This window comes from Molothrus ater, chromosome 16 (genome assembly GCF_012460135.2).
Source record: "Molothrus ater isolate BHLD 08-10-18 breed brown headed cowbird chromosome 16, BPBGC_Mater_1.1, whole genome shotgun sequence".
Classification (NCBI taxonomy): Eukaryota; Metazoa; Chordata; class Aves; order Passeriformes; family Icteridae; genus Molothrus; species Molothrus ater.
In genome coordinates, this window is record NC_050493.2 from 319197 (window position 1) to 345935 (window position 26739).

Here is a 26739-nt window from a genome sequence, read left to right on the forward strand (position 1 = left end):
AAATGAGAGGTTAGAGCATGTTCCAGAGGAGAAGGAAATTTATTGTTGCCCTGGCCCTGCAGCAAAGCAAAACTCAAATAACCCAGGTGCGGGGAGGACAATAAATCCCTGCTGGCAATCACACTGCTAAAAGGATGGTGACAGCCACAGCAAAGTTTGGCCAGTTAATATTTCTGGTATCTGAGTGAGAAAAATAGCTATATTTAAAATTATATCTCTGCTGAATTACACAAGGGGAAAGTCCAGATAACTGTTAGGCCTTCTAAACACCTTTCTGCAGGAGGTGAGGGTTTGCAGAGGGCTCCTGGGAGCAGCAGAGGGTCCCAGGGGTGTATTCCCCACTGCCTTTCTCTGCTGAAGGATCCCTCTGGGTAGGGAGCTCTGCCCAGCCAGCCCTGGTGCCACATCCTGCCCTGACCATGTAGGAGGTAGGGGTGTAAGGGTAGGTAGGAGGTAGGAGGTAGGAGGTAAGGGGTGTAAGGGGTGTAAGGGTAAGGAGCGAGGGCTCCAAGAGCCATCGGTGGTTAAAGCACGCCAGGGCTCCCAGCAGAGTGACCAGGACAGCGGCTGCAGGGTCACTGAGCCAGCTCAGCACGGGGCAGGCACAGAGTGAGCTGTGCCTCTCTGCCCCTGCTTCTGCAGCAGGATGGGGAGGTACTCAGCACCCTAACAGCTCCAATTCCTTCTCCCATTCAAAGACTTAATTATGAGAAACTTTGTCTTCTTAATTTTTATTTCCAGGCATCACTATTGTGAAGCCAGACTTCTCCACTGAGTAAAGGTGCTTGCCTGGGGGTCCAGGGAACAGCAGGGAACACAAAGCAAAGGAAGCATTTCAGCTCAATGCGTGCTATAAATTTTCAATGTGTTTTTGTTTTATGCTCCAGGTAAAGGCTACAGAAGCCATCAATCCTCTTCCTGGCTGATCCTGAGCTGCTGGTGTGCAGGCAGCATCTGTCTGGGACACCCCTGATGGGGTGAAGGCGACGAGGTGTCCTGGACCATTTTGGTTTGCCTTTAAAAAATTTCCATTAACAGAAAATACAAGCCACCAAGGGATATTTGGATCTTCTTGATCTGATGCCTGAAATACCTCGCTGTCAGCCTGCAGAGAGCTCTGGCACAGGAGCCGGTGTGATGCCAGCACAGCTGCCCTCTCCTCCTGCTGCCACGTGATTCATGAGCTTTCACATCTCTGCCATTAGCCTGTTAATCCAGCGCCTTGCTCCAGCCACACCACGGGGGAGGATTTATGGTTCTTACAGATCAATTTCGTTGTCCCAGGAGGAAAATCAGCATCTTGTTATGGGTAAAATGACAATAAATGAAATGACCATTAATTTACGATCCTGCCACACAGTGGCACTCAAACAGATTCCCATTAATGGCTTGTTATTATCACCTCCCATACTGAGCTAATAACAGTTCCTGGGAAAAGCCATCCTGAGCACTGGGAAGGGGCTGCTGCTGGATGTGAGGGATCCCAGCCCTGTCCCACAGCGGTAGGGCAGCCCCCAGCCCCACTGCCCTGTCCTGCCAGGCCAGGGAGGGAGGCAGCAGCCAGCCCTGGGGCTCTGGAGGGAGATGCTGGTACTGTCCCTCCAGGGATTTGGGATTAACAGCCCTTTGCAAAGGCACTGAGAAAAGCAAGTCTGGGCTGGTTGCATCCTCTGGGGACACAGGACCAGGGGTACATCTCCACAGGGACGTGCTGGGCACGGAGGACCCTCATCCCGTGCTCCTCTGCATCCCCTTGCACCCAGGATGATCCCAGGAGCATCACCCACTGACAGTGGAGCTCTGCTAGGCAGCAGTTTAATTTTTGATGCAGGTTGATGCCACTGATGGCAAGTGAATTTGTGGACTGCTGCAGGCCAAGGCCAGTGTGATCCTTGCCTGGCTGAAGGCTGCAGGGTCCCCCCTGTCCCCGGGGCCAAGGCCCTCTGTCATGCAGCAGCAAGCTGCAGTGCCACTGTGCTGGGGAAGATTGGTGGATGGGATGGATGGAGGCTGCAGGCAGAGAGGGGAGGAGGAGCTGACAGGTGGGAAAGAGCTTCCTGGGCAAGTAAAAACCTGATTTACTTTCCGGGAAGTAAATCTTCCTGATTTTTCTATTTTCTGATTTACTTCCTGGGAAGTAAATCTTCCTGATTTTTCTATTTGCTTGCAGCTGAAAAAGCCCAGAAACATTAGCTTGATATTAAATGACTTTTCAAAAACTTCTACAAAGCAGAGAGTACCATAAAACACAGAACAGAGGGCAGCCTTTTTGTGTGGGGAAGTGCTTATTTGGTCCAAAATGAAGAACTTAACATCCTTAGTGAATTTGTTCTTTTTAAGAACATTAAAGGCATCAGGTGGACAAGCACCAAAACTCCTTAAAAAGCTGTTCTTTTGAAAGCCAAATAAATTGGCATACCAAACTCACTGTCAGCAAATTTGCTTCTTTGCCACAAAATGTTTCATTTTAGTCCCTGCTCCTGGCAGCTCTGCCGGGGCTGTGTGGTGCCTGTCCCGAGCCTGCAGGGCTGTGCTGGGCAGGCTGAGCAGCCCCGAGCTGCCCCAGCTCCCAGGGCACAGCAGCTCCAGGGCAGTGCCCAGCATGGAACAGCCACACCTGCTGGGCATCAGCTGTGTCAGGTGCATTTTGCTAAACACATTTTTGCATGACGAGTAAACATGTGAGGAGCTGATCTCCATGAACACAGTTTTACAGTAATACAACAGTACAAATAAATACTCCAGCATATCTCCCAGTGTCACTTTTATTTACAGTTAAGTGACCTGTTATTACTGATCCCTCTGCCACAAAGGCCCCATTGAGAGGAGGCCACGGAGCAAGCAGGGCTGGTGTGAGAGTGCATCATGCTAAATTATTCATAACGAGCACTGTGGTTCTTGCAGTGATATATGTAAATAGGAGCTCTGCAGTTTGTAGCTTACAGTCTGGGTTGTTTTATGAATGTTAAAAGGAGAAAGTCTTCGTTCTCTGGTGCAGAACTGAGAGGAGTTCCTGTTCCCTGAAGTCCCGTCCCCGGGAGCCAGCTTCACAGGAAGGAAGGAAGGAAGAGTCTGCTCATGGCCTCTTCCTGCATGAGCACTTCTTCATCTGTTTGCTCCTGTGTTTTACCTGTGGCTTCATGACAGTGCCTGCAGGACCAGCTGCAGGTCCAGAGGATGGAAGCTGGTACCCCAGGGTGGGAGCACAGCATCGGCAGAGGATCCTTCCCACGCATGGCCCAGCTGCAGGGCCCTCAGCCTAAAACCCCAGCTCTGAGTTTCTCATCAGCTCAGGGAGATGCCTCTGCTGCAGGAGGGAGTCAGTTTGCCGCCTGGACCAAAGCACCAGCTGATCCCAGGCTCTTCCTCTGCATCCCAGAGCCAAAGCTTGTGAGGCAGAGCTGAGCTCCCTGGGGAGTGCCTGGGACCGTGCAGTTGTTACAGCTCACATGAGGAAAGTGTTTACCTTTTATTCCACCTTTTAATTCAACATCATATTTCCTCTGTTTTATGAGAGTGGGATAAGAGGAGCTCCCAGCCTGTCTCTTGAAGACCATTTATTATTTATTCATTCTGTTTCTACCCTGTTTTTCTGTCTCTCCTTACCTAAGAATTGTTCTAGTCCTTGATATTACTCCTGTCCCTCTCTAGTTCTTACCTATTCCTACAATACCCTCCAGAGACAGGGTAATCACTCCAAGAAAATTGACTTACATTCAATGGCAAAAAGCTTCATTAAAACCCAGGTAAGGCTCCCAAAGGTACCTTCTGTTCCTCAGAAATATTCAGCAAAGCTCATCCTTCCAACAGCACGTGCTGAGGGCTTTCAGTGCTGCCCAGGCAGGGCTCTGTACGGGCTCCTCTGTGCTCTCATGGGGTGAGGGCAGCTCAGCTGTTCAGCGCTGCCTGGGGAACTCTCCCTCCCTCACAGGCGTTTTGCTTCCCCAGAGTTCAGGGTGCTGCCTACAAGCCTGGCACCTTTCCTCTGGGTGCCCCTGGGAACCCTTGGACCCTCCAGCTGCCTTCCCCGCCATGCAGAGGGGCAACCCCCTTCTCCCAGAAGAGCCTTGGTGATTTGGGCGCACCTGCTGACACACACCGTGCAGTGTGTGCGGGGCTCGCCCTGCCCTGTCCCGCCCCTGCCCCTGTCCCAGCAGGACACCCTGCTCTGAGCCAGCCCCCCCGAGCCAGGGCAGCTTCTCCAGGAGATGTGAGGGGTGCTCGGGCCACCCCCCCCCCTTTGTGGCTGCTGGCTGCTTCTGGTGGCACAAAACCAAACCGGAGCTGGTGGTGCGGGCTTTGCATCCAAGGCATGCCACACCTTGACATTCCTTGAAGGGAATCCTTCAGGAAGAGTAAATGATGCTTGTGTAGTATTGTCTGGAGTGGTGAGACTGGTAAACTTGCCTAAAAATAACTTAGAAAGTCAATCTCTCCTCCTCCTGCAGCAAAGGAGTAATTACTGCTTTGTAAAGCTTTTAATTTTTTTAACATTGCATATAAATACTGCTGCTTCAGAGTTCAGAGGCAGGGATTTTAAATCTAATCCACATTTAACAAGGCTATTAAAGAAAATGTTTAAGCTGCCAGAATTTAACTGATTAAAATATTTAATACATCTTACCCAAAAAAAGGGGGGGAAAAAAAAGGGAAAAAAGGCAGTAAGGAGCCAAGATCACATGGCTTTTATATGTGCACAACTGAGAGTGCTTTAATGGGAAATGGAAACCCAAAAGATTGCAATAATCCTGCCAAAAAGACCCAAATGTATTATAAAAATGTTTAAAGCTCCATTTGAGTTTTTCTAATTAACTTGGTAATGACACTGGCATTCTCATTCCATCAGACTCCTGGAAGATCAGATGCCTCTCGATTGCTGGAGCAACCTGAGAGTGGTGGGAAAAGCAAGGGGCTTCTCTCCTCCCCAGGGAACCAGGGCTTTGCTTTAAGGCTCCTCTGCCTGGGTGGGGACTGGGGGGTCTGTCTTGGCTCTTGTCCCCCGGGTGGTGAAAGGGTGCCAGTTTTCTGGCACAGAGGAGCATCCTGTGGGATGCAGTTTGCTTGCCCTGGGAGCTTTGTGCAGCCCCCCTGAGCCCAGTCCCTGCACAGGACTCTGGGTTCCCTCTTCCTCCTGCTCTGCAGCACACCACCTTAGGGATTTTTTTAGTTTTGAGCTTAATATCTCTTAAATCCTTTGGAAGAAGTTGGGCAAATAAAAGTGTTTGGATCCTTGTAGGTGGTGCCTGTTTCTGCAGGCACAGTGGGAGGAAGAGACACATATTTAGCTGGAGGGATACTGGTGTGAACTGGGAGCAAGTGCAGTTGGGATCCTCCTTCACTGGAGCCATCTGGGGCCACGTGCATGGTCAGCATGATGTCTGCAGCATCCCCTGAGGCCTGAGGTGCTGAGGGCAGGAGAGAGCCCCTGCTGGAGCCCTTGCTGCAGCAAGCCAGCTCCTGGCCTTGTGCTGAGGCTGCTTTGGAAACTGGGGAGGCATCCTAGTGAATTAGCAGAGATCCACATTTTTGAGGCTGTAATTTTTGTTGGCTGATTCAGAGAAATGCCCCCAAGCTGCAGAGGGTATTCTGCAGGAGATGGTCACTGTGGGAAATCTAAGGTCAAGGTAGAGCCATATAATTTCACGGCTGAGGGCTCTGGCAGACACCTGGTGATGAGGTGTTCAGTGTGGTAGGGGAAATGACACAGGAGTGTGGAATGCATTTGAGCAGAGGCTCAGCCCCAAACACCAAGTGTGTGTCCTGAGCTCTGGTAATGGTGGAGCTGGACCTGCTGCCCCTCCAGGCATCCCATCTGGAGAAATGCTTAGTGGCTTGCAGCTCTCTGGGGCCTGGCTGGCACACTGGCCTCTTCTGACACTGACACCCCTGGGTTCTGCTCTTGCTCCCGGCCTGGGCCAAAAGAACAGACCTGAAGGAGCCCTGAGTCTCCACATGTCCACCAGAACTGACCCTAGATCATGATTTTGTGTGCTGCTGAGAGCTCCTGGCTCAGCACAGACAGCTATTGCAATCCTCCCATCTGCACAGGCACCTGCATTGCCAGTTGCTTGCTCTGCTTTGCCTGGAGACAGCAGGAATCCTGCATCCAAAGCTGTGTTTTTCTTCCTTGCTAGCAGTGAGAGCATGGCTGGGGCAGGGCTGTGGAGGGGCAGGAATGCACACAGGGCACCAGGTGTGCAGGTGGCAGCCGCACATCTCTTGGGTACGCAGTGATTTCCACACGGTGCCTGTGGAAGGTGATGGATGCACCTGTAGCAGATGCAGGGCATGCCCAGTGTGTGGCCACAGCTCCCTGTACAAGTCTGCAGTGACAAGTGTTCAGACACATTCTTGTGCTGTACAAATTGTCTAACACTTGAAGCTGTCAGACATGAATCCTTTAGCCAGGTATATTTTGAAGATATAATCTGCACAACCCAGCAGTGCTGCCTGCAGTCTGACAGTGGTGACAGCAGCTCCCCGGGGCTCTGTTGTGCCATCACCCTGTACCTGCTGCCCCTCCTCGGGGCTCCCTGCAGCCACAGCCCCCCGGCCCGGTGCTCTGCCTAGTCACGGGGTTGGATTTCTCTGTGTTCCCCTCCAGCCCTGAGAAATTTTATTTTTTAGCCACATCTCTTGGCAGTGTTAATCTGCATTATTAAAAATGAGATTTACTACTACCTAAAGTTTTCATTCAGAAGATTTTTCAGGCTGTAGATCTGTTTCCTGCCATGTTTCAGCATTTCTGCTCTACAGCATGGTGTGCTGGCTCAGGTCTGCTAGCAGGACACTCTGCAGGGCCACGTACTCACATCTGAGGCAGATTTGGCCCTAATCCTGCTCTCCTTGCTCAGTTCTTGGTTCCCTGAGGAGCAGCAGTGTGGTGCAGTCAGAGCTGGTGGCTGGGCACTGGGTGTTCACATTAGGACATCTGCACATGTTTGAAAGATGCTCTGGAAGAGTCCATGAAAGGGGCTCTGCCTGCAGGACGTGCTGCTGTGGGCTCTGGGGCAGATGTGCAGGGCTAGGACTGAAAGCTGTGGAGGATGTGCAGTCTCTGATGAGCACCTGCTGTCCCTGGCCTGGGCCCCGCCGTGTCCCAGCTTCTCCTGCGGGCTGAGCCCACCGGCTCTGCAGCCCCAGCGCTGGCAGTGATCTGCGGATCTGCTGCCACCTGCACCTCATCCGCGGCGTGCCCCGCCTCGACATCACCTCCCGAGGGCTTTCACACCTCCCTTGCATGTGTTAAAGAGGTTTCACTATCCAACAGGCGTAGGTACTCTGAAAAACAAGATACTGATGCAAGTGTTGAGCCACTTTATTGGCTCGTTCACGTATTAGCAGCTGTGGTTCCCTTCCTGCTGCTTGTACTCTGAATAGATTTTTATTGCTTAATTCTCTGTAAGTGAAGTGCTAGCAAATTGTAAAATCCTATTGCTTAACATGTAGCATTAAGTATTGAACTAGCAAAAGAATCAATTACAGGTTTGGTCACTGATTAGCTTGACTTTTTATGGAATTTAACGTCAAGTCTCATTATAATTCTGCTCTTTAATTCAGGAAATAAAGCACATGTGGGGAGCTAATAGCTGAGAGCAGCTCTGCTCCAGCTCTCCTGCTGGGGGGATGTTCAGTGCTGTGCTGCAGGGAGGTTTCATCTGCTCCCACCTCTGCATCAGGGCAGAGACAGTCGCGAGGTTCCACCAGGGCCCCCAAGTCCTGCAGGAGACACAAGTGAGCCTGAGTCTGTTTCTCTGCCCTCCTTTCCTCACCCGCGGCAGTTGCAGGGCCCAGCTGGTGGGCAGGGGACATGGCCCCGGTGCATCCTCGTGTGTCTCCGTTCCGCAGGCGCCCCTTTGGTTCCCGGCAGGCTGCTGGGCCAGCCCTGCCCTTGCTCAGGGGCCTCATCACCCCCTGCCCCGCAGCGCAGCAGGGAGCAGCTGGGCTTTGCAGTCAGGCTTGGACTCTGTCCTTACTGCAAGCCCTGCATGCAGTCACGGACACTTGGCACCTGCAATCCTGACCGGCTCTCTGAGCCTCCTGCCGGGGCAGAGGCAGGATGGGAACCTGGAGCTGCAGGTGGCTTGCAGGAGCCTTCAGCCAAGGGCCACATGGCCTCATTTGGGTCACTGGGTCCATCCAGGAGCTTTAAAAACTGTCTGGCTTCTGGTAAAATATCAGTGTAATGACCCCGGGCAAGTGAAATGTGAGGAGGAATCTGAGTCCAAGTTAAACTCGAGCAGAAAATGTTGAATCAATTGTAATCGGTGTCTGGTCTCTCCTGAAACACCTCCAAGGAGGGAGGTGCAGGGGAAGCCGTGCTGTGCCTTGGGGATGGGGATGGGGATGGGATGGGGATGGGGATGGGATGGGGATGGGGATGGGATGGGCATGGGGATGGGGATGGGATGGGGATGGGGATGGGATGGGGATGGGATGGGGATGGGGATGGGATGGGGATGGGATGGGGATGGGGATGGGGATGGGGATGGGATGGGGATGGGGATGGGATGGGGATGGGATGGGGATGGGATGGGGATGGGGATGGGGATGGGGATGGGGATGGGATGGGGATGGGCATGGGCATGGGGATGGGATGGGATGGGGATGGGCATGGGGATGGGATGGGGATGGGGATGGGGATGGGGATGGGGATGGGATGGGGATGGGCATGGGCATGGGGATGGGGATGGGATGGGGATGGGATGGGGATGGGGATGGGCATGGGGATGGGGATGGGATGGGCATGGGGATGGGCATGGGGATGGGCATGGGCATGGGGATGGGGATGGGATGGGCATGGGGATGGGGATGGGATGGGGATGGGGATGGGGATGGGATGGGGATGGGGATGGGGATGGGGATGGGGATGGGATGGGGATGGGCATGGGCATGGGGATGGGGATGGGATGGGGATGGGATGGGGATGGGGATGGGCATGGGGATGGGGATGGGATGGGGATGGGGATGGGCATGGGGATGGGGATGGGGATGGGGATGGGGATGGGATGGGGATGGGCATGGGCATGGGGATGGGATGGGGATGGGGATGGGATGGGCATGGGGATGGGATGGGGATGGGGATGGGCATGGGCATGGGGATGGGATGGGGATGGGGATGGGGATGGGATGGGGATGGGCATGGGCATGGGGATGGGATGGGGATGGGGATGGGATGGGCATGGGGATGGGGATGGGCATGGGCATGGGCATGGGGTGAGCCAAGCTGGCTGTGCTGGAGGGGCAGCCGGCATTCCCCTGCTCCATCTCCCGGGACGGGGAGCGGAGGTGGGGAGAGCTCGGAGCCGCCTCCCTCCTGCTTCTCCCTCTCCACCCACAGCAGTGCGTCCTGCGGGGGCTCCAGTGCCGCGCTCTGGGAGGGGCTGTGGGCTGTGCCGGTGATGGAGGCTTTGCAACATCCCGGGGCTGCCCTGGGCTCCTGTGGGGCTGAGCCCTCCCTGCCCTGGTGCTGGGGCTCCAGTCCTCCACAGCTCCTGCCTCCCCTCGCCAGTGGCTGCCTTTGCTGATGGACAACTGCAATTGGATTTCCAAATTACACCGTCTCAGATTAGATTCAATATCCCTTTTCTCAGACCAGACAACCCCTTAATTCCTTTTCTTTCGATTGCGTGGGGACCCTCTGTGCAGCTCAGACCCTTCAGCAGAAAATCTTTGCTGCACCAAGGCTGTCGTGTGCTATTGCAATAAACTGGAGACGCAGAGCTCCAGCACAAACAGCAGGAGAGCAGCAAGTTTTCCCTTCCAGCACTGAGATTTCTGGAGGCTCCTTCTTGTCTGGCTGAGCTTATCCTCCTTCCAGCAGCAGCTCTGCTGGCATACTAATTTATAGCGTGCTTGAGCAGTCCCCCTGCATCCTGAGCGAGGAGGGTTTGGGAAATTAAAGTTTGTAGAAAATGCATCAAAAATTTGATGTCCTCAAGCAAGACAGCTGTTTTTCCAGACACCAAAAGGGAGGCTGTGCCTAGCTGCAGCATCTGGAGGCCGGTGTGGAGGAGAGGAGGACAGGCTGGGGCAAGGGACGTGGCACTGTGTCCTGGCGAGGAACAGGAGGCTGGGTGGGTGCCCGGGGTCTGTGGGCACTGGCAGCACAGTGCTGCCCAGCAGCCGTGCTCCATCTGGCCTGGGCTGGGCTGGGCACGTTCCTGGTGCTGGCAAATAATAAATAACAATAATGATTATGGAAGCGCTATGCATGTGCCCCATGGGCTCTGCAAAAAAACCTTCTACATCAAAATCCAACTGCAACGTTTTCCCCCTTGTCTAATTCACAATATATGCCCATAAAAACAATAATTTATTTGTACATGGGCAGTTCCCGAGGTATTTAGTGAAGATTGGTAGTTGCTGACTGTATCCTATCCTAGCAGAGTAGACCCAGTGGGATTTCTGGGACTTTGTGCAAGTGCAGAAGTGTCTTGGGGGTGTATATTAAAAAGTTATTAAATGACATTATATTGTCTACTTGGGATTAAGCTCTGGGCTAGGTCTGGTCCCACCCCCAGTCCTGTCTCCTGACTTGCTCTCAATGTCCCTGGGCTCTGAGCCTGGCTCATCTCCTGTTGTTCAGGACAGACACTGAAAGCAAATGCTGCTCCCCATTTCCAGTTTTGACTTTCACATCATGGCTCTTCAATGTACTGAAATCTGTGTGGTGTTTAAAATTCAGCTATGTTTGTCAGAATTCAATTACCCCTGAAGATTACACAAAGATTATCAAAGTTGTAAACAGCAGAATATGCTCAGAGATCAATGAAGCGCAACAAAGACCATATTTAACAGGAGAAATAAAAGTAGGAGCATGCTGGCAAACCCTGGCAGTAGAGCATAATGTCGCATCATCACACTGAAGGTTGGGAAGTAATTGAAATCTATGTTAAAGCACAATATATCCCTGTGCAGATTTGCAGGCACAGAACCCAGTTCCACTTCAAATATCTGAGCAACTCATTTGGTTTAAGCAGACCCAGGCTCGGGGGGTGCTCAGCAGCTGCCAGCACAGAGCAGGGTCTGCCCTGCTGCCCCTGCTCTGCCGCCCTCCTGGCAGCCTGCAGGCAGCAGAGGCCCTGCAGGGAGGGAAGGGGAGGATTAGGGGTCAGGACGATTGTCCTTAACAGAAATGAGCCCCCTTGTTCATCCCTGTTTGGGTGGGTTTGGCATGAAGCTGTTTTCAGCTCAGTAGCTGTGCCCCTGGGCAGCACTGGGGCAGGTGCTATGGCCAGTGGTCAGTGGCCAGTGGCCAGTGGTCAGTGATTGCCTCCACCTGGGGGCATGACTGCTCCTGGTGCCAGTGGAGTGCCCTGCTCTGGGCAGTGCCCTGTCCTGGGGGTCATGCCCTGCCCTGGCACAGGAGCTGCTGCCTGGAGAGCCTGAGATGGCCCAGAGGCAGCAGCAGTGGGGTGCTGGGTCCTGCCTGCCTCATCCAGAGCGTGGCCATCCCTGCTGCACAGGAGGTGTCTCTTTGTCCCCTGGGAACATACATGGGACAAACATCTTCCCCATTAGCGCCCTTCCTGGTGCCCCAGTGCCTGCAGAGCCCTGGCAGATCCCCTCTGGGCAGCTGCAGCTCCAGCGTGTTTGTGGTTTCCATTGTCATTCTGGAGGCAGCAGCCAGCTGATTTTTCTTCTCTGTAATATATTGCCACTATAATACCAAGTCTAGCAGAACAATGAACTCTAGAGGATGGAGGTACCTTCCTCCTGTTTTGCAAACTAAACATAATTTTTATTTGTGCTCAGGTTTCTGGATGGTGCAGGGAGAGTGAGGAGGGGGGGACTGTGCTGGGTGGGAGGAACTCCGCCCCCAGTCCTGCTCTGGCACTCGATGCTCCCACGCTCCCCGTGGCCCCGCAGCATTGGGATGCAAGGAAGGAAATCTCCTTTTGTCAAGTGCGGTGAGGTTTCAGAAGAAACCCTAAAACCCAGATTAATTACTGCTATCTGATCCCACCGGGGCTGGTCCACCTGCTGCAGTCAAAATGGGCTGAAATTCTCATTCCCTTTCTGCCTTCCTCTCTCTCTGTGTCTCTTTTTTTTTTCCTATTTACTTCTGGTTTAATCTGCATATTATCATCAGTGCAAAGACCTCTGAAATAACATCTGACAAATGACGCCTATTAAAAAAACCCTCTGCACTGTCCTCTTTCACCGCCTTCCAATTTGGACTAGCACTATAACTATGCATCAATAGACAAGCAATATTATGTTAAGAACATGATAAAATACCAGCAGCTTCATAATGGCAGCAGCCAAATGGTAATTTCTGCTTCAGAAATTGGTCATTTATTTTGCTGGTCTGTTCTTACGTTCAAATTAGATGAAGTTTAATATACTGTAAAATTGAATGTATTCTATCCTTTTCAACAAATATGGCATGTATGAAATGATTTATGGGTCTTACAAACCTTAAAATGTTAAATAATCTCCTTTTTCCTGTGCCTTAACTCAGTGATGCCAAATAGTTTAAGTACAGAGAAGCAAAACTTTATTAGCTCCTATCCTGATCATCACTTTATTTTGCTGCATTTACAGAGATAGGAACAGTATTTAACATATTAGACCAAGTTTAGAAGCAGCCATATTAATTGGTACATTAATTTTACCCTATTAACTGTAATTGGTAGGAAAGCGATTCTTCCCAATAAATGTTGTACTTTGTGTTTTAAATGTTTAATAAAGTCATGGTGCCTAAATGAGGCTGCTCCTCCCGTCTTGAGCCTCTGGCCCTGCTGGGCTCCCCCTGCCTGGTGCCTTGAGGGGCCACCCCACAGCACCCAGGAGCAGCAGCCCACGGCAGCGCCTTCACCAGATCCCTCCCTGCCCCCTGTGCCCCTGGCTCTGCCCCCTGTGCCCCTGGCTCTGTCCCTGGTGCCCCTGGCTCTGTCCCGTGCCCCTGGCTCTGTCCTGTGCCCCTGGCTCTGTCCTGTGCCCCTGGCTCTGCCCTGTGCCCTTCTTTTCAGCTCAGCCCTGCCCGGATCCAGGCGTTTCCCCTCCGGGCTTCCCCAGGGAGCGCCGGGTCGGTGGCAGTGAGGATCTCTCAGGTGTGCATCCCTTGGTCTGCTGCTCGTGGGATGCTCCCAGGTGCACACCTGGGACGTTGAGGGTCCAGGCAGAGCCAGCTGGAAGGGCTGGAGTCTGTTCTGTCTCTGTTCTGTGCCCCCAGTCCCCATGGGGCCAAAACACCCCGGGCTGTGACCCTTACACCGGTGTGTGAGCTGCTCTTCCTGGCAGATGTAGAGTCAGGATCAGCATTTTGAATGGTTTTGCTGAAGATTACAGGCAACGTGCAAGCCCCACCTCGATTTGAAAATAGGTATTTTAATCTGTACAGTTCAAGGGGATTTTTGTGTCTGGTGGCAGTAGCTTGGGGTATATTCAGGTCCCCACAAGGCTGGTGGTAGCAGCTCCTCCGAGCAGGGGGAGGTGGGTTCAGTGGGGGCTGCCCTCCCTTCCCCAGGCTGATCACACATCATCCCCTCTCCGAAGGTCTGGCCCCAGATCCTGGGAAAGCCCGGGGGGGACTGCCTTGGCTGTGGGGCGAGGTGATGGGTGACAGAGATCAGCCAAGAAGCGGAACCGGGGTGACTTCCTCCTGGCTTGCACTTTTTTAAAACAAATTGACTCCTCGCCCTTCGCCTTTCCTCTGTCTCCTGATCAGCAGCTTGTCCCTGAGGATAAGCCTCAGAGCAGCACAATCTCCTGCAGTCCCCTGGAGCTGCAGCCCTCTGCACCAGGATAAGTGAGAAGCCTTTTATTCTGTTTATTTGCTCTATATAATTTTTCCTGCTCTTGCTGACCCTTCTGGGAAGCGTTCCACCCTTCAGGCTCTCTGCTGGGTGCCAGAATTACAGAGCTTAGGCTATATTTGCATTTCATATCCTAGTTAAACCAACATCATCAAGGTCAGGACACTCTGCTGAGTTGGAGGAGGCTCCCAGAGAGCAGCCCCTGCTCGGCAGAGGGGCAGAGCGACCCCGGCCCTGCCCCGGCGCTGTCCCCGCTCCCTCCTGGCCGAGGGACGGAGCTGCTCCCGCACCGGGGGCCGAGCAGGGGCTGCTGCCTGGGGAGATCATTCTGTGTCTGTGTCCTCATGGTGAAAATTCTCCTCTTTGTCCAGCCGGACTCACCCTGGGAGGAACCGGCACCTATTTCCCCTTGGCTTTTCTGTGTGACTCCGTGTACAAAGGTGTCCTTTTGGTTATGCCCCCTTTGAGGGGCACAGCCTTGCTACCCCCAGTGCAGGAATACTGATGTGCATTTCCATGTATGCCTGTGTTCTACAAACAGGCTGTAACAGGCAGCAGCTGCAGAGAGCACATAGCTGTGCTATAATGATTTTTACATCCGTGAACACTGTCTGGTTTTCCTTTCATTAAGGAACATTTCTTATGAAAAAGTAGCTGGATTTCTGATGTGAAAAAACAATTCTGCTCAAGACTGAGAGCTGTTTAGAATAAACGCCAGACACTGTGTGATGGAGACGTTGCATGGAGACTTAATGCTGGTCACATCCCTTCTCTGCCAGTAAGTCAAGGATGTGTCTTTGCTATTGTATTTGGTGACTCATCTTTCAAATAATCATCTCTGGAAGAATTCTGTGCCAAGATGAAAAAATGCCTGGGTCCCAGAAGCATGTGTGTGTTTCCGTGAGCACAGCCCAGGAGGGAGCTGTGGGGCAGCTCTGCTCATCCTCCTCTCGGGGCCAGGGCGGTGGGACAGGGCTGGCATGGTCCCCTTGAAGGGGCAGCACGTGCCCTGGGCAGAGGACAGGAGGTGAAGGCCGGATTTTGGCAGGAGGAAGCACTGCCCCATGCAGGTCCCATTTACTGTGGTTTGGCTGGAGAACACAGGGACCCACAGCCACTGTCAGACCCATGGCATGGGCAGCCACAGCACTCTGCCCCACACCTGCCCGTGCCCACCTGCCTTGGGTGAGAGCCCCAGGCACCTGAGCTTCTAACCAGCACCTGGAGGTTCCCTCACCCTTGGAGAAAAATATGTAGATTAGGTGAGTAAGTGAAGTGCTGTATGCTAATGAATTCAACAGAGCCACTGTTCCATAACATCCAACCTACACACAGAGGATGTGCTGGAAGTGGCTTCCCTGGAAAACATTTTCTCGCTGCTTAACAAAAAGTTACATGAACTCATTAAACATAAAACAAGATGGTGAATAGCAGAGAAACTGTAGGTGCTGTGTGGACTGAGTCCCAGCAGCTGTGCCCACGGAGAGAGCCAGATTCCTTGGTGGCATGGGGAAGGCTCCAGCAGCTGGTGTGTGCCTGGGGATGGTGAAAGGTGGCAGCAGCACTTTATTTGTAGCCCATGGTGTGAGCAGGCTCTCAGGCCATGAGCACCCTCTCCACTCAGGCAGCCACACGGCCAGTGCCCACGATCTGCCTCCACAGGTGACTCCCACGAGAAGGTGCAGCTCCGATGTTCACGCCCCGGTGCAGGAGGCAGAGTCTCCCGTGCCACAGGATTGGGGCACCATGGTTGCCTGTCTGTGCTGGTGTGTGCACAGCCCCTCAGGAATGCCTGACTGTGCATGGTCAGGGCTGCAGCTCACACTGCTGTGAGCTCTTCTTTCCTGTGTTTAAAATAATAACTGGATGCTGCAGTTTTGACAGGACCAAGAGCTGATGGGCTGCTCTGAAGTTCTGCTGCTGCAAAGAGAGAAAACAGACAAGCCAGTGGCACAAGCCATTCTCTCTGAGTTACATGGAAAGATATTTTCCATATTAGAATGGGGTTAAAACTCACAGTTCTCAGGGGCATTAGAAGATTTCTAGTATATGTCTCTGGGAGTACTGCCTTGGGTTTGTTTTTTTTTTTCCCTTTCTGAGAGTAATTCTTATACCGGAAATCTTACAAATCAACTTTTCCACATAAGTTGTTGTATCTGGAAGGAAAACACCAGACTTATGATTTTATTATCAAATCTTGCTAGAAAACAATATTAGTGAAACTGTTTTTCTATATTACAGCGATGCAGAGATGGCCCTGGATCAAATGGATGAGCCAAGTGCTTGCTGCCCTCCAGCCTGGGAGCTGCAGTTCTCCAGGAGCTGTGAAGCCCCTCTCAGCAGGACGCTCCTCTGCTGTGAACTCGGGCAGGATGTGTGAACTGGAAAATGCTCCAATTGCAGCCTCTTTGCACAGTCACTAATGGAGTGTCTGGGCGGCCTGGTCTCGAGTCAGGCAGGGCCGTGCTGGTGCAGTGCTCAGGACTAAAGAATGGCACGGATGTCTCAGGGGATGCAGTGGTGTTCTAAGACAAAGCAAACTTCTGAGCAGTAAACCTTTGCTAGGCAGTAAATACCTGCTGGACAAACAGGCCAGCCCACAGGGCAGTCAAACCCATCAGCACTTGGGCAAAGCACTGTATATCACCTGCCCTCCTCCAAGGAGATCATTTGCTGTGAGCAGCTCATGTCATCCACCAGCTCTGGAGTCTTGTTGCTCCAGCAGCACCCACCATGCCTCCAAAACATGGGACAGGGGGAGCAGACAGCCATAGTGCTGAGAAATTAGATTAAATTAGCATGAATTAACTGTGGTGAGACACTTCTTCATGGGTGACTTTGAAACATTGAGGAAATGCAGCAGTTCTTCACGCTCTACCACTGCAGTGGACAGGGAGAGGTTTCTGATGCAGGCACAACATGCAGCCCTCCAGCTTCACATGTCATGGGAATGCAAAGATTCCCTGGAAAAAGCTGAATTTGACAAAGGACTTGCTCTCAGCTGCTTATTCTCTTGGAAAAAAAATCCTTCAAGAGGTGAGTGAGGTCACCCCCATGACCTGCCTATTCCTCACTCTTTTCATTAACTGCAATTTATCCTGCAGTAACTTTCTTAGATCAAAGCAAAGCCCTGCCATTAGCTTTCCCTTGTTGAGCTAGGGCTGAAACCCAGCCAGGTCTACCTGCTCATCACTGCTGGGTGCTACAGAGGGTCCCCTGGGAGAGGGATCAATGTCAGTCCCTTGGTGGGACACTTGAGCATCTGTTGACCTGCCAGGGCTGAGCTGGCAGTGGCCACAGTGGCTGGGGAGCATGGCTCAGCTGGCACCCAGCAAGGTGCTGCTGCTGCCCTGGCAGTGCTGCGAGGTGCACTCATGGCTGCCCAGGTCCTTCTGTTCCTGGGAAGTGCCTCCCTTTGCCACTGCCAGCCTTCGTTCTGCCTCTGCTGGTGAGGGGCTTCAGGCCTGGTGGCTCTGCCATCCCTGCTGGCTCTGCCATGCCTGGTGTCTCTGCTGTCCCTGGTGTCTCTGCTGTCCCTGGTGTCTCTGTCACACCTGGTGGCTCTGCCATCCCTGCTGGCTCTGCCATCTCTGGTGTCTCTGTCACACCTGTTGGCTCTGTCACACCTGGTGTCTCTGTCACACCTGCTGGCTCTGCCATCCCTGCTGGCTCTGCCATCTCTGGTGTCTCTGTCACACCTGCTGGCTCTGCCATCCCTGCTGGCTCTGCCATCTCTGGTGTCTCTGTCACACCTGCTGGCTCTGTCACACCTGCTGGCTCTGCCATCTCTGGTGTCTCTGTCACACCTGCTGGCTCTGTCACACCTGCTGGCTCTGCCATCCCTGCTGGCTCTGTCACACCTGGTGGCTCTGCCATCCCTGCTGGCTCTGCCATGCCTGGTGTCTCTGCTGTCCCTGGTGTCTCTGCTGTCTCTGGTGTCTCTGTCACACCTGGTGGCTCTGCCATCCCTGCTGCTCAGGTCCCTGGCTGCAGCACCAGCCCTTGCCACACGCTGGCCCCACAGCCTCTCCACAAAAGCTTTGAAGGATGCTTACACTATTAATGGGGTATATTTATACCTGTTTATCTCTGTCAGTTGGGTGGAAAATTGCCAGATGTACCGTTTGCCTTCCTAACACAGACATCTCCTACATCACCTGGATGAGTGCACTGAGCAGCATCACTGCCAGGGAAAACCTCACCCTCCTTCGTGGTCTGGGTGTCTGTGGGATGTGCCTTGGCCACTACAGAGAGCAACACCCTGAGGCAGGTCCTGTATGAGCCAGATCTCTGTCCCACACTGCTCTGGATTTAGCCTGTGGGATGTAAAAGGAGCAGTGGAGCCGGGAGCTCCTCACTGAGGCCCAAGCAGCCAGGGCTGCCATGGCCAGGCACTGCAGCCTGGAGACCAGAGCCTGCTTTGGAGGCATCAGGAACCCCCCGAGGCCGTGTGCCTGCTGTGAGGAGTGCCCAGGAGCAGCCAGGGCATCCCTGCTGGGGATGAGGAGAGGAGGCTCAGAGCCAGCAAATATCCTTTCCAACACAGAACAAGGCAGAAAGATAAGAATGGCTTAAAAAGAAAGAAATTGTCTCCAAATAAAATGTTTTTCTTCATTTCCCATGATACAGTGAAATTTCTTCATGGGCAGATAGTCAGAGTAGAGTCCATTACACTCCACACTTTTTGCCTTGAAACATAAATAGCTGCATCTCATATAAGTGTTTGTTATGAGGAAAAGCATGTGCCTAGAAAAGTTAGACATTAAACCATTATTTCATGCAGAAAGATATGCTAAAGGGAGAGGATTACTTACTATATTAATTCTGTCTTTCAGCTACCCGTTCATCTCTCTGCACATAATGACTTCAGTCACAAATGAGGTGCTGCAAAAAATCCAGTTCCCTCCATTCCCATTTCCTTGAAGACTGTGCACACAGTGACTCTCCCTCTGGGCCCTGTGGGGGCAATGGGACAGCAGAGGTGAGAGCAGAAATCTGTTAATCTGTGGGTACATCTGTCAGCTTCTGTCCTTGCACAAAGTACTTGTGGGCAAGTGCTGAGATTTGGTATTCATCCTTATATTGCAGCTAAATACTTCAAAACATCTCTGTTGGTGGCACAAAGTAACTGTGATGTGACCCTCAAATATTTCTTCCTGTACCAGAAGTTAGAAGAGCATCTTAAAAGGCACCAAAAATTGTCTAATCATAAATTTTTCCCAGCAAATGACTCACAGAGGGAGAGTTTCTGAGGTTAACAAAATGAAAAAACCCCAAGCACAGGGTCCCAGGAAATCTGGGATGTGAAAGATTGTTCAGCTGTTTCTGCCGAGGATGTCGCGGTCTGGCGGCACAGGGTGCCAAAGCCACGGCACTGAGGGTGCAGGGTCACCAGCAGCAGCACGGTGCCGGGGGGCAGTGGCCAGGGGCAGGGTGATTCCTGCTGACCAGGCTGTAACAGGTCACTGCAGGGTCACAACCTGCCCAGATAAACAACCCTGCCATCCCCTGGGCTCGGGTGTACAGACAAAGCCGTGGTCCCGCTATGAAAGCTGTGGAGGATCTCTCACCTGACATTCTGGGCCTGTGTTTGCTGGTGCTGATGCAGAGAATGCTCCGAGCTGCACACAGGACTGGGAACAGCAGCGAGCAGCAGGGCCTGATATCACCATCTGCCCAGAGCCCATCTTGGGCATAGAGAACCCAAAGTGATAGTATTTGGGTTCTTGGGGGAGTAAGGAGGGGCCAGCAGAATCTCCTCCGTGCTGTTGAGGAGCCTGGCTGAGAGATTTCCTTGGGAGTCTTGAAGGGCACAGAATTCCTCCAGGGAACTACAGGCCTGTCAGTCTGACCTTGGTGTTGAGGAAGCTTAAGGACCAGATCACCTTGACTACCATCACACAGCACATACAAGATAACCAAGGAATCAGGCCCAGTTTAGATTGGATATTAGGAAAAAATTTCTCCACGGAAAGGGCTGTCCAGCCCTGGCACAGGCTGCCCAGCAAAGTGATGAAATCACTGTCCCTGGAGGGATTTAAAAGTCATGTAGATGTGGCACTTGGGGATATGGCTTAGTGGTGGCCTCTGCAGTGCCGGGGGAATGGTTGGACTAAGTGGTCTTGGAGACCTTTTCCAACCTAAACAATTCCATGATGCTATGTAGTAAGTCATCCTTATTCAAAGGGCTCTGTTTGAAATCTGGCATCAGCAATACAGAACATGTTGCATCTTTGCTGGTACCTCTTCAATCTGGTTTGCAAGACATCCTGGAGGACGTGACCTTGGAGGCAGGCAGCATATCGAACCTGCATAATCTGAGCATCTCTGCATCAGTGGCAGCCTGTTGGGTACCGGGCAGTTAATAAATAATGAGGATGTCAAAGATGACAGCAGGAAAGTGGGAGCAGGTAGCAGCTTTGCAGCCAGCTCTCTGACAGCTGCCTGGCAACCTCCCATTACAAGGCAGGGGCCGGCGTTCATCCCCACGGTGTCCGGCACCGGGCAGTGGCCAGGGCTCCGCACTGGCTGGGCAGCAGTGAGGGCACGGGCTGTGGGCAGTGCCCAGGGCTGCGGGCACTGCTGAGGCTGCGGGCAGTGCCCCGGGCTGCGGGCAGTGCCCAGGGCAGGGTGTGGGCACTGCAGAGAGCAGGGTGCAAGCACTGCCCAGGGCTGCGGGCAGTGCCCAGGGCAGGGTGTGTGCACTGCTGAGGCTGCGGGCAGTGCCCAGGGCTGTGGGCACTGCTGAGGCTGCGGGCACTGCCCAGGGCTGTGGGCAGTGCCCAGGGCAGGCTGTGGGCACTGCAGAGAGCAGGGTGCAAGCACTGCCCAGGGCTGCGGGCACTGCCCAGGGCTGCGGGCACTTCTGAGGCTGCGGGCAGTGCCCAGGGCTGCGGGCAGTGCCCAGGGCAGGGTGTGTGCACTGCTGAGGCTGCGGGCACTGCTGAGGCTGTGGGCACTGCAGAGAGCAGGGTGCAGGCACTGCCCAGGGTGCAGGCACTGCCGAGGCTGCGGGCAGTGCCCAGGGCAGGCTGTGGGCACTGCAGAGAGCAGGGTGCAGGCACTGCCCAGGGCTGCAGGCACTGCCCAGGGCTGCAGGCACTGCTGAGGCTGCGGGCAGTGCCCAGGGCAGGCTGTGGGCACTGCAGAGAGCAGGGTGCAGGCACTGCCCAGGGCTGCGGGCACTGCCCAGGGCTGCGGGCACTGCTGAGGCTGCGGGCACTGCCCAGGGCAGGCTGCCTCCGCGGGGCAGATCCCGGCCCACACTGCAGCGGGAGGCACCGGGGCAGCAGAGGAGCGACACCGGGCCCGCCGGTCTGGGAGCGGGCCCGCCGAGGGCACTAACCCCGCTCGGAGCAGGGATGGAGGCGGCGCGGGAGGCGGCTGGAGCAGCTGAGTGCCAGTCGCTGTCCCGGGGGACGGGAGGACACGGGCCCGCTGCTGCCGCGGCACCGCTGCTGCCGGGGCAGCTCCTCAGGACGCGGCTCCTGTTCACAGGTGTTTCCTTCAAGGGTCGAATTGCATCACACCAACACTCAAAGATGAGGAACCTGAGATGTAATGGATCTTCTGATGGCTTTTTAAATATCTGGTGAGAGGGGGCTGCTTTCCAAACAGCAGAATCTACACCAAAATGATCTTGATTTGAATAAGTATTCCATCCTTGTTTGGTAAATATACCCAGTGTTAATGGTGCTTAATGGTGCCTGTAATTGGTGTCTAAAGTTATTTAAAAGTAAATTTACTAGAAAATAATTAGCAATTTTATAGTTCACTACTTCCTAATTTTGTCGATAAAAGTTTTTCTGTGTTTTTTATCAGATGACACAATAGGACCATGCTGTGGAATAACCTTTTTTTAAACAAGCAGGAAATTGTGCACACAAAATAAGATTAAAAAATTTTCCTCCAAATTTCTTACCCTGGCAGCCAGCCCTCCCTCATCCCTCTCTTTTGCCACTGATTTATCCTTAATCAGCAGCAAGTGAAATCTCCCAGGTATTGCTCAGGGATTTGTTCTTTGTGACCTTGGGAGGTGCACCCCAAACTGAGAGGTCAGTGAGGAAAGCTCTCCCCCACTCCAGGACTTGCAGGCTGGCCCAGGTGGTTCTGCTCCTGGTCCTCATTCTAGTCCTGGCTGCAGCACGTGCCTTGCCCAGCCCTTTTGGCCATGGGGGCCATGGCCTGTGGGGCAGGTCACGGCAGCCAGGTGGGCTGGGGCCATGGCAGCCAGGTGGGCTGGGGTCATGGCAGCCAGGTGGGCTGGGGACATGGCAGCCAGGTGGGCTGGGGTCACAGCGGCCAGGTGGGCTGGGGTCACAGGAGCCAGGTGGGCTGGGGTCACAGGAGCCAGGTGGGCTGGGGTCACGGCAGCCAGGTGAGCTGGGGTCATGGCAGCCAGGTGGGCTGGGGTCACAGGAGCCAGGTGGGCTGGGGTCACAGCGGCCAGGTGAGCTGGGGTCACAGCAGCCAGGTGGGCTGGGGACACAGGAGCCAGGTGGGCTGGGGTCACAGCGGCCAGGTGAGCTGGGGTCACAGCAGCCAGGTGGGCTGGGGTCACAGCGGCCAGGTGAGCTGGGGTCACAGGAGCCAGGTGGGCTGGGGTCACAGCGGCCAGGTGGGCTGGGGACACAGGAGCCAGGTGGGCTGGGGTCATGGCAGCCAGGTGGGCTGGGGTCACAGCAGCCAGGTGGGCTGGGGACACAGCGGCCAGGTGGGCTGGGGACATGGCAGCCAGGTGGGCTGGGGTCACAGCGGCCAGGTGGGCTGGGGACACAGGAGCCAGGTGGGCTGGGGTCACAGGAGCCAGTGCTGTCCTGCTGTGGCTCCTGCTCATTGGGTGTTGGTGCTGCTGGGGGGGGCAAGAGAAATGGAGCCAAGAATGCAGCTGCTACAATGATTTATTGTTTAGTGCTGGGGGTTCCAGGGTTCAGTTCAGGACAGTCACATCGTTCAGGTACAGAGACACTGACGGACAGAGACGCACTGGGGAGGCAGTGACAGCACAGCAATAAGATTCAGAACAGACCCACTCTCCATTTCCAGTCTCTGAACCAGAAAGTACCAGCTTTTCCAGAACAATGAATCACTCAGTCTGTGTATAAAATTAAATATAATTTATGCTTTGCTAATTGAAACTAAATACAAAATTCAATTTCCTGGGTATTCTAATGCTGACATTTGAATAGTTGTCTTTTTTTTAAAAAAGTGTTATTAACCTGACTCTCATTTGGCAGGCCTCTCTCTGGCCAGATAGAAAATAATCCCCCCATCCAGCCCCAGCTTCAGTGGGGCATACATGGGGCGCATTCCCAAAGAGCAAAACAAAACAACACCACCCCCCAGCCCACCTCCATCCCCATGCCCCAGCCCAGGGTGGCTGGCATGCCCCTGCTCCCTCCCAGCACTGCAGCACTGGCAGCACCACAGCTGCGCCTGGGGACAGGGCTGTGGGGCTGCAGTGTGCTCTCCCGCCACGCTGCGTGGCTGGTGTCCATGGAGCACTCAGGGCAGAGGAGCAGGGTCTCCTCTCCCAGTGGGCACCCATCAGCTCCTGCCGAGCTGGAGATGGTGTCTGGTATAAAAAATAAACCTCTGAATATATGGCAGAAATGACAGGAATGAGTGTGGGGGCAGGAGTGAGGAGGGGCACAGCGTGGCCCCAGCCCGCCCAGGAGCCACCAGCCCCGAGCTGAGCCCCTGTGCCAGGCAGCCAGAGCCAGTCCCAGCACCCAGCCCAACCCTGCTCCACACCAGGGGTGCAGTGACAGGCAGAGATTCCCAGACATCCTCTGCTGAGGGGGACACTGGGCCTGGAGCCCCTTGTCCTCCATTCAGCATCTTGCACCAAATCCTGCAACAACAGGTTTTATGTAGGATCTGTTCTGATATTTCAATAATGTGTGAAACATCATAAGATTATTCTTATTATATACTTCAAATTTTCCTGTAGTAATTTGGGAGTTTGTGGGTTAGTGAAAACTGTGCTATGTCAGGAGCTGTTTTTACATCTGACCAGGCTGATGGGAGCTGACATGGTGTCAGCAGGGACCTTGCAGTGTCCCTCCAGCACAGGCCACTTAGTAAATGGTCCAAATGGCTTCAGCTCTTCTCATGCAGTCCAAGGCACCGGCACCATTTCATGGCATAGTGAGCCACACGACAGGCCCTGGAACCCTGAGCAGGGTCAGCTTCTCACCCAGTGAATGCAACAGTGATTTCACCTGCTTAGCTGGAACTGTAGGGAGCTGTACCAGAACTGAGTCCTGGTCCTCCCGCAGCAACCCCTTCCTGCGCCTCTGCTGCAGACCTGCCCAATGTGAGGGGGCTCTCATGTGGCTGCACCCCAAGCTGGAGGCAGCCTTAGCCCTCATCAGAGCAAAGAGAGCTGCCAGCAGTGTCTGAGTGCCCTGAGAAATCACCATGTGAGGGACCATTTCAGCAGCTCTGCTTTCACCTCTGCTCCCCCTCTGCCTGGTTTCCCGCAGCAGTGGAGGTGGAACTGTGCAGTTGTGTGAAAGCTCTGCTCTTCTCTGCTGGGCCCAGCAAACAGCTCTCATGACACTGGGGGATCGAGTAGGGATATAGGTTTAGTCTATAATTTCTACCAGGATTTGCAAATTTGGGTGACTTGGTCATTTCCACTGGAAAGCACGTCTTGTGCGCTGAGCAATGCTTGCCCTGGGAATTGATTGCTCTTTTGTAATTCTGAAGTAAGATGAAGGCTGTTTCCCTGTTCTGCGACCCCAGCTGTCTGCAGCAAGCAGCAGGGATTGCATTTTCAAGGTGCAAACAAATGGCAGTGCCAGGGGTCCTGACTGTCAGACCCCGTGCCAGGGCTGTCCCAGGCCTCCTCCCCTCGGTCCCCACTGGCAGCACTGGCTCCAAACCATGGAGCAGGGAGCAGGGCATTGGACGTGCTGCATGGGCACCACACAGTGCACCACACTGTGCCTTGGCAGCCTGGCTGGGCAGTGGGAGCCTGGCTCCCTCCTGGGGAGCCTGGAGTGTTCTTTCAGCTTCCAGGACGGTGGAGACCTGGGGGGATCCCAGTTCTGATCTCACTGAGCATCTCAGTAAAGAAGGAACAACTCTCTTCCAACAGGGGAGGTGCACCCATCAGTCAGAGGAGAATTGAGACCAGGTGTCTGTGGCACTTGGTAAATTCTAGTTTTAGTGCAAGAAGTAATTGAAATGTTTGGTGCAAATGAAGTTCCTGTACATAGTTCCTTTGCAGCATAACTGGCTTTATTCCTTCCACACATGAAGACCAGTGTGCATGTGAGTGCACAAGGCCTGAATTTACCAGATCTGATGCTGCTGTTTGGGCAAAACTAAAGTGCAGGGCAGGAGAACTCAAATCTATGGGTTTGTCCCAGTGCTGGGTTTTGGGAGCCACCCTCTTGCCAGCTTGCTGTGGCAGGAGGTCTGGACCTGCCTGCCTGGCTGCAAGGGGGACACCAGCAGCGAAACGTTGACACAAAGTGCCCCCTCACCCTGAGGAGCCGTGCTCCCCCTGCCTCCTCCTCCCACCTGCCCCTGCCCCAGTGCTGCGGTGGGCAGAGCCCCAGCGCAGCCCGAGGTGACACAACAGTTCCAACTGCACACGTGGGGCGACTTCTGCTGCAGCCCTGGCAACACAAGAGCCTGTTACACACAGGGATGAGCCTCTGGCCCCAAGAGAGTTTTGGGTCTCAAATGATGATTTACATCCCAAAAACAAAAATTTTTTTTTTCCTGATTTTGTGGTTCTACTTATCACTTTCTTCCTGCTCCCACTGGAAATCTTGGCCTGTCATTTGGTAAAACATGACATTGAAGGGTTTGTAAAACTTCCGCAGTCTGTGGATGACATCTGGGTCTATTTTGGGGTGAGTTCGACCCTTGGACTTGCCCAAACACCGGGGAGCACTGCTGTCCTCTGGCTTCTTTAGACAGGGAAACCCCTTCGTTTTATTAAAATAAAAATGCTTCTCTGTCACAATCCTCTTGAGGCCTAAGAAGTCCTGGACCTTGGCCATTTCCCCAGCTGGGTCAGTGATGAGTCTCTCACCACTGACAAACAGGATCTGGGAGAGGGGAAAATACTGGAGCCAGTTTTCCAAGTGCAGGGCATAAATCCCAATGCGGATAGCACTCCAGGAGGCATCAATCAGCCCCAGGGTCCTGTTCTTGAAGGCCAGCACCTCAAAGGTGGGGATCTCTGGCTTTTTGGAGAGGGTCTGCGTGTAGTCCGAGATGGCGCGGGTGACGGGGTTGCGCACCACCACGATCAGCTTCGTGTCCTTGGCCATGGAGTGGATGCGCCGCGGGGCCTCGTTGGTCACAAAGTAGCTGGGGGTCTTCTCCATGGTGATCTGGCCCTCCAGCGTCTTGGGCATCACGTTCCTGTGCAAAAGCAGAGGAGGGGTTAGCGAGGGGCCAAGCAGGGGTGGGCACCTGGTGCAGGTGTGATGGGACATGCAGGAGGAGAGATGCTGTCACCCCTGTGTGACCCCCAGACCCGAGTCCTTCTGTCTTTGTTTCTTCTCAGCCCTGGCCATGGTGGGCACCCAAAACGTAACATCAGCCTTGGTTGACACATTATGCAGACAATTTGCCATAGGCGTGTGTAGACCAAAGCTAATTGACACTAAACCTGCACAATACCTGCCTGCTCAGAAGCCATCTGCTCCCATTTGCTCAATTAAGCCTATTCACTCCAGAGCCGTGTACGGAGCGCCGCAGTTCGGATTACACAGGACCTTTTTGTTATGATGACGTGCTTTTAAATGTCTCAGCTAATAAAACTTAATACAGAATAAGATCCCTTGCTTCTAGTACAATAATTAAATTTATTTACTATCTTGTGTGTGAGAAAGAATGACTTTTCTTTTATCTCTAATTCACATGCTCTGTCAATAATTAATTGCAGCTGGGTTTTGAGCTTCCTGTGCAAGCACTTTTATTAGCCAAAAGGAATTTGCCTACTGGATAA

General features: G+C 53.5%; 1 protein-coding gene and 1 long non-coding RNA gene across 6 annotated transcripts in view; one reads left to right on the plus strand and one right to left on the minus strand.

The window, feature by feature from the left end:
* Positions 1 to 20311, plus strand: part of LOC118692518 (uncharacterized) — a 134104-nt gene extending 113793 nt beyond the window's left edge. For 4 of the 5 annotated variants that reach the window (XR_004981163.1, XR_004981165.1, XR_008508652.1 and 1 more), the window contains one exon: positions 888 to 2751. This is a non-coding gene — a long non-coding RNA (uncharacterized LOC118692518). Of the gene's footprint in view, positions 1 to 887; positions 2752 to 16004; positions 16800 to 18598 lie in introns of those variants that run through there. The other variant, XR_008508653.1, reaches the window with a different exon arrangement.
* A 2334-nt stretch (positions 20312 to 22645) lies between these two features.
* Positions 22646 to 26739, minus strand: part of HS3ST4 (heparan sulfate-glucosamine 3-sulfotransferase 4) — a 56735-nt gene continuing 52641 nt past the window's right edge. Inside the window, exon 2 of the mRNA XM_036392393.2 lies at positions 22646 to 26150. Within this exon, the coding sequence (XP_036248286.1) occupies positions 25514 to 26150 (637 nt within the window). The 3' untranslated portion in view covers positions 22646 to 25513. The remainder of the gene's footprint in view (positions 26151 to 26739) is intronic.